Source organism: Dipodomys ordii, unplaced genomic scaffold (assembly GCF_000151885.1).
Source record: "Dipodomys ordii isolate 6190 unplaced genomic scaffold, Dord_2.0 Scaffold112, whole genome shotgun sequence".
Classification (NCBI taxonomy): Eukaryota; Metazoa; Chordata; class Mammalia; order Rodentia; family Heteromyidae; genus Dipodomys; species Dipodomys ordii.
This window is the reverse complement of record NW_012267328.1, coordinates 55,204-62,611: the sequence shown is the minus strand read 5'-3', so window position 1 is coordinate 62,611 and position 7,408 is coordinate 55,204. Positions and strand designations below refer to the sequence as shown.

Genomic DNA, 7,408 nt, shown 5'->3' with positions numbered 1-7,408 from the left:
AGGAGGGAGGGAGGGAGGGAGGGAGGAGGCACTCAAAGCCAGGCCTGTTCTGCAGATCTGGGAGCTGTTCCCAAGTCCCCGAGCCCCAGTCCAGCTGTGCACACTGCGCTCACCTGGCAGAAAGGGTATGATCCGCTGCTTGGGGTCCTTCTGTCCCCCTTCCATGGGAAACTTGTCCAACATCTGCATCTAAGGGGGAAGAACACAACATATGAGAAGCTCTCAGAATAGGAATGTATTGCTGACAGTTAAAGGACTTATATATGAATTAAGCAGATGGATATGTAAAAGGTTCACTTAACCCAGCTCTTCAGAACTTTTACTTGAAGTGATAAGGAAGGAGATACCAGCTGTCTCTCGGATACCTGTGGATTCTTTACATTTGTATCTCCCAGAGATACAAAGAGTTGCAAGAGATCGGTCCTGATTTCCTGGAGGTTTTGGATATGGGACTTGAGATGTGAGCAACAGGCTTAGGACTACTATGACTGGCAGGTCATCCTGTTTGCTGAGAATTGACAGGCATGCTTAGAAACAAACCACCAAGACTCCTCTCATCCGATTAAATCGATGCCACCATATCATAATCCACTCCCATAATCGACTCAGAAGGCTGTAGGTTTGTTCTGTAGACCGATGGGTAACTGGCTCTGTACTGGACGCATGGGCTTGGCCATGAAAAGGCGCATCACCCCAAGAAGAGTCTGAAACACAGACTGATGATTACAAGATGCTGCAGAAGGGACCAGAGAAGGAAAGTAGGTTGGTCAGAAGTAGGGGAATAATGGGGGCACCATAAATGCAGCTCTGACATAATAAGGAAGCAATGTGAATTCAGTGCTCAAACCCACAAGCACCTGCTGCTTACCCTCTATGGTTCTGAGGGAGCAGCATAACCTTTCAGGGTCTCATCTCGAAGGCTGCCACATGATAGCAAGTTGTGACATTAACTTCATAGGTTACAACCTGGGTGTGGTAAGCACATTTCTGGTGCTTCTGAGCACCCCGTGAACGTGGGCCTGTTCCCAGTGACATGTGCACACATGGCTGGCACAAGGCTCACTGTTCTTCATTTTCTGCTGCCTTGGGGACTAGCCACACTCCAAGTATTGGCTTCTCTTCCTGCTAGAGTGCTAGTGTGAGAGTCAAGAGCCACTAAACAACCTTCATGCCCACCAGAGACACAAGATACAAGATGCGCTGGCTGTTGAGTAACGACCCAATATAAAGGGGATCCTCATAGGTCTGAGGCCTGTTTGGAAACTTGCCTTCTGCAGGACAGACTCTGCTGCCTCATGGTAGGAAACAAATGGCCTTAGGACGAGGCCAGTGTTACCAGGCCTCAAGGAGGACAGGCACACTTCTGCATTGGCTGATCAAAAGGCAAACTGAGCAGAGAGGAGGTAGGGTGGGAGTATAGCTTTCACACTTAGCTGCACCTCCCATCTTGCCCCTGCCTTCTGGGTATGCGACTATCTCTTGGAACTTGAAGTTCCTGTCTGTGAAGTGGACATAATACTGACCACATGCTTGATAAATGAGGACTAAAAGAAATGGCATTTAAATCAAGTGCTTGGCACATTTAATGGCTGATTATCTGGCAAAATGCTTGCTGATATTCTTACTACACATGAAAGCAATTTTCCATGATGTGTTGCTTTCAGCTCTGTGGGCATTCTAGTCACTTCCAGTGTCCTGCTAGCTCCTCTGCCACTTTCCCATAGACTCTCCAGTGCAGTCTAAGTCTAAGGCAGGAAAGGTAGCTCAATCAGTCTGAGTGACTGCCGGGGTAGGGATCTGCCTGGCCTCTGTAATAAAGGAGGGGGCTTCACATTAGGTTCCTATATTGTTTGTGTGGTGTGTGTGCCCACGCATGCATGCCAGTCATGGAAACTGAACTCAGTGACTGGACGCCATCTCTTAGCTTTTTCATTCAAGTTTAAAGCTCTACTATTTGAGCCACAGCTCTGCTTCCAGCGTTTTGGTGGCTAACTGCAGAGAAGACCATCCCAGACTTTCCTGCCAGGACTGGCTTCAAACTGCAATCCTAAATCTCAGCCTCTTGGGTGGCTAAGACTACAGGTGTGAGCCACTGGTGCAGCTTAGGTCCCTTTTCTAAGCCAGGGCTCTAGCTCACCCTTATGTCCCAGCGTGAACAACTATCCTAGGACAAGTAAGTCAGAACAGCAAGTCAGAGGTGACCCTTATTGGGGGGATCAATTTGCTATTGAATGAGTATCTCCTCCTCCATGGCAGCTTGGGCCATGCCCCATCTCCTTCAAAGGGCCTCTATGAAGACTGTTTCCTCTGCCTAGATGTACTGCTCAACCAGTGGGCACTCTTACAGTTTTCTGTCACCCACAGGGACTTCTAGGAAGTGGTCTGGGGTCCGATCACTTGTGTCCAGACACACCCACAGGAAGCGAACCCTATTTATTGTCCTTTGGCTTTAAGCAGCCTGGCTAATGACACAAGATGAGTTGACAGGACTGTTGCCTAACACTCTGAGGTTCAGTTATTTTTTCTGAAGTCCTATACTAGTGTGCTGGATGCAGCCTGGTGCTGTAGCTGCTGCCACAGCCATCTCCACAGAGTGGAGAAAACCTGGTCTTCTATGTGGGGCTCCTGGGCCCAGTCACATCCAAAGCCAAAGACCTGTGACCTCCTCAGGTACATTTAGACAGTGAAGGTGTTTTTCAAATAAATACCATCTTGACTGCCTTTCTGTAATCTGTACCTAAAAAACAAGATATCATGGCCAGTAAATGACAAGACTTGGATCAAATCCCAGCTGTCTGATTCCAAAGCCCAGGACCTTCCTAAACCGGTGCCATGTCCTCCTTTGGCCTTTATGCCAGCTCCAGGCAGCCCCCGGGCCACACACTCATCAGCAATCCAAGCTGCTGGCATCCACTTGGGTCTGACAGCCCAGGTCCCCTCTTCTCAGAAAAAGAAAGAATCAGGATTTACCTCATATACCAGTAATTTTACCCACTTGCAATCTACAATCCAGAGGTTTTTACAATATTCACATTGTTCACGTGCAATCATAGCTACAGTCTAATTCTAGGATTTTTCCATCACCCCCAAAACATCAAGACCCCTCCATTGTCCCCTCCCTCAGCCTTGGCAGCTACTCATCCGTTTGTCTCTGTGGATTTGCCTCTTTTGGATCATCAACTTTAACCCTGACAACCTTGTGAAATAGCAACTAGAGAGCGAGGCCATGGTGAGCACTGTGGTGCGTAGATGCTGGTGCTGTCCACAAGCTCTGACCCGCACACGCTGGTCACTTCGGGTAAACGAGTGAACCTCTCTTGGCCTAAGTCTCTTTATCCCTGTGACTTGATCAGTTTGCTGTAAGGGTTAAATGAGTTACCCATCTGCACATTTAGAGGATGAAGCCTCCATTCAGTGCTTCAGAAGGGCTGGCTAGTTAGTTCTACGTCCTCCCCTGTGTCAGTGACGGCTCTGCCAAGGGGTTTAGGGTGTGCCTAGGCCACACATCAGGAGGGGCAGCCCATTCCCAGACCTCCTGCGAGAGGCCCCACACTGGCTAAGCTGCTCCTCCACCAAGCAAGTCTTGGCTTTTTCTACACTCTGCAAGCCAGTGACTTCAGGGTCAAAAAAAGGCTACAAACCAGATTGGGGGGGGGGGCTGTGGGATCACAGAGCCAGATGGTATCAGGGCACTATATTCCTACTGGCTGGCTTCCTGACCTGGCCTTGGAACAGCTGGGCAAGAGCAGCCCTGCCTCACTTTCTCTAGTTGCCTGCTGGGTGGATTTGGGGAAGGAAGAGCCTTTCCCAGCATGAGCTGGACACTGTGAGATCCCACAACTTCTCCTCTCTGCACACCCAGCTGGGCCTCTTGAAAGCTGGCCAGAGTCCTGCCTTTGGCAATGTCATCATGGGACAGACACCAGAGGCAGCCAATTGTGTTGCAGCAAACACTTGATTGCTGCCAGTTACGCTGAGCTGGGAAGAAAACCTTACTTTTAAATTCTGGTAGAGGGGCTTGGAAGGTGGCTCAGTGGTAGAGCGCTTGCCTTGCATGCCTGGGGCCCTGGGTTCTATTCCTCAGCACCACATAAGCAAAAAGAAAAGCCGGAAGTGGCTCAAGTGGTAGAGCGCTAGCCTTGGGCTGAAGAGCTGAGGGCAGTGCCCAGGCCCCGAGTTCAGGCCCCACGACCGGACCCAAAAAAATAAAATTCTGGTAGAAATAAAGTGACTCAGAACAGGAGGGTAGAGGGAACTGGCTTTGGGTCAAGAAGATGTGGTCAAATACTCAAGTATTGCCAAAGGACGTCACCGGGGGTGAGCCACACCTGTGCAGTGCAGGTGACAGCCGATACACTGAATCCAGAGCACCTGATTTAACTCTTTCCTGATATAAAACCCAGGCTCAGAAACAGATGTGACATCAAGCTGTGGCTCCTTCTTGGAGGTGTCAGGCAAAAGGCCTGTACACATTCAACTAAGGCAGCCCCCCCCCCCATGAAGATGCTCACTGCCTAGAACACTGGGTTAGCAACACCAACCGTGGTTATCTAACACGTCTCCAGAATCTGAAGACCTGCTGTAAGGCATGTGCATCTTGACCCTGGTCTGGGTCCGGGGCCAGGGTGGCCCTGGTACTGCTGGTCTTTCTCGCATGGGACAAGGCTCTTGCTCAGGGATCTAGAGGAGTCCGGGCATTACAGGGGGCAACGTCCCTTCCCTTCTTCGAGAGTTTGCCTCTTCCCTAGCCCCACTGTTTCTCCCTGCCATCTCCATTTTTTTTCAATTTTTTTTTTTGTCGGTCGTGGGGTGCCATCTCCATTTTTGATGGTAGCTTAGCATCTTTACTAATTCCTTGACTCATCAGCAATTTCTGCTTTTTAGTGCTGGTGATCGAACCCAGGCCCTTGTGCAGCGTAGGTGAGCTCTCTACACTGAGTAGAGCTCTGTTCCCAGCTCCTGAGCACCCTGTGCATCTAGGTTCTTTATTCATTTATACTCAGTTCACATTTGTAGCATATCATCAGAAATGTTCATCTGTATGTGATGCCATTTACTTGAGTGCATGCTGTTGAACACCAAATGCCACAAACGAGTTTATTATACGTTAAATAATTAGGCAGTTGCTATCTCACCTGCTTATGCAATAAGTCTGTCATAGGCATTTGACAGTGTTTCAAAAACACTGCAAAAAATGTCTAGGAGCACGTTATTATCGCTCCATCTGCCACAATGGAATACGGGCCCTTACAAGGTTTTTATTTGTCAGTTTCAGAAGACTGTGCCTACACACCCAACCTGTTGTCAACATCACTCAGGTTTCTGTTAGAACCTGCCAGGTGGAGCTGGGAATGTGGCTCAGTGCTAGCCTTGAGTAAAAGAAGCTCTGAGTCAGTGCCCAGGCCCTGAGTTCAAGCCCCAGGACAGGCAAACAAAACAAAACAAAATTGTCAACTTCTCTCCCTACTTCAGTCCACCTTTGAGGCTAGGGGGAGAACACAGACAAGGAAAGCCTGCCAAACTGCCAGAGATGAGTCTGTGACACACAACGTGCTTTCTGTAACTCTGAGAAGTATTACTCTTTTCTGTGACGAGTGAGCCCAGAGTTGTCAAAACCCTTTTTTATAATCATGTGGGATCCGAGGGTAAAGCCAACATTGCAGAAGCACTGATATGGAAGTAAGGTCAGGTGACCTGAAAACCTTCACATTCGGTTACACCAGCTCCCTATGTACTGAAGCAAGTCTGAGTTGATTTGGTCACTCCCAACAAAAGTGACCAGACTGATACACAGATCGAAGGAGAGGGGCCTGAGAGGTGGCATGGATCCTTGGGGAACACTTCAGAAAACTGAGCGTGATCCTCTTGTCTCTGAGGCAGACACTTCCTAAGGAGCGTTGTCCTGCATATGTTCAGGGACCATGACTCTTCATACTGCTCTGAGCTGCTTCTTGAGATGAAGCTGCTATTTTACCCCCATGTGACTGTGCTGACACTCTTCTCTCTGATACCAGCAGTGTTCATTCATTCACTGAACACTGACTGGACCTGCACTGTGTACTTCAGCCTTTGTGTTAATTTCCCATCAGTGTGACAAGATACCAGAGATAATCGAGGCTGTGATCTGGTGGAGAAGAAGCTCATTTTAGCTCATGGTGTCAGAGATTTTGAATCATGGTCAACTTTGCTCCTCAGTTTCGGGGCCTGTGGTGAGGGAGAACATTATGGCAGGGAGGTAGGGTGTGATGGCACAAGCCTGCTTAGCTTATGGTGGCCAGGAAGCAATAAGAGGAAGGACTGTGGGGTGGGTTCCATATCCTCTCCAATGTCACATCCTGTGACCTAAGTTCCTCTAACTAGGCCAGACAGTGCCACAGGCTAGTGACCAAGCTTTTAGTATCGGTCTTGGGCAGATCCAAACCATAGCAGCCTTGGGGAAGACACTTCACTAGAGAGAATCACACACAGCTGCAGGGATACAGATCAGGTGCCCCTTGCTAGTCAGAGAGCAAGTCAGAGAGACTGAGAATACTGATAGGAAAAGGAGCCAGCGAGGAGGCTCTTCAGGAAACACAACTACTGCCTAAAACACACTGTGGCTCACACCTGTAATCAGGAGGCTAAGATCTGAGGGTCATGGTAGCCCAAGCAGGAAAACCCATGAGACTCTTACCTCCAATTTAGTACCAAAAAGCCAGAAGTAGAGCTGTGGCTCAAATGATAGCGCACTAATCTTGAGTATAAAAGATCAGAGATAGTGCCCAGGCCCTGAGTTCAAGCCCCAGGACTGGCACAAAAACAAACAAAATGCACAAAATCATCTAAGTTGCCGTACAGAAGCACCTTCCAGATCTCCCTCCCTTCTGGCAGAGGACTTTCCCCTTATTTGGAAAATACTGACTACAAAAACATAAGGAAATAAAGAGCATTATTTATTATTATTCAGTATTGTTTCCAAAGTAAGGGACATCATTTTTAAGTCTAGGACATGAAAAAAGGTCCAGACTCATTATGATAGTGGAGAGCAACTCTGAAACTTAACTCGTTCCCACCTGGAAGCTTATGAGAGACCCCAAATCCTTACCTGCAAGTCAAAGAACTTGCTATAGCGCCTGTAAATGGCTTCCGTGGAGCCACTGGACCACGTGACCCGGATGATATAGACCTGAAGGAGAGACCGAGGAGACAGGTATTAACGCCAAGGGGTTTAGTATGTGTTGAATGTGGGGAGATCCTCAAAAGGTGATCAGGTAATCAGATCTAGAGATCCACGAAAGGATTTAATACTATCTGAGGAACATGTCATTGGATTTGCTTGTTCATCTTCTCTCCTGCTGCCATGTCTGCTTTGTGCTATGGATAATGCTTACAGTTGGTGCTCTATCACTTGAACCAGGCCTCTAGTTCC

The 7,408-nt window shown here is 48.4% G+C and overlaps 1 protein-coding gene across 1 annotated transcript in view; it reads right to left on the bottom strand.

The window, feature by feature from the left end:
• Positions 1-7,159, bottom strand: part of Sh3pxd2b (SH3 and PX domains 2B) — a 43,121-nt gene extending 35,962 nt beyond the window's left edge. The window contains exons 1-2 of the mRNA XM_013028608.1: positions 7,085-7,159; positions 114-189 (exon numbers count right to left, since the gene is read on the bottom strand). Of these exons, the coding sequence (XP_012884062.1) occupies positions 114-189 (76 nt within the window). The 5' untranslated portion in view covers positions 7,085-7,159. The remainder of the gene's footprint in view (positions 1-113; positions 190-7,084) is intronic.
• Positions 7,160-7,408: the final 249 nt, after the last annotated feature.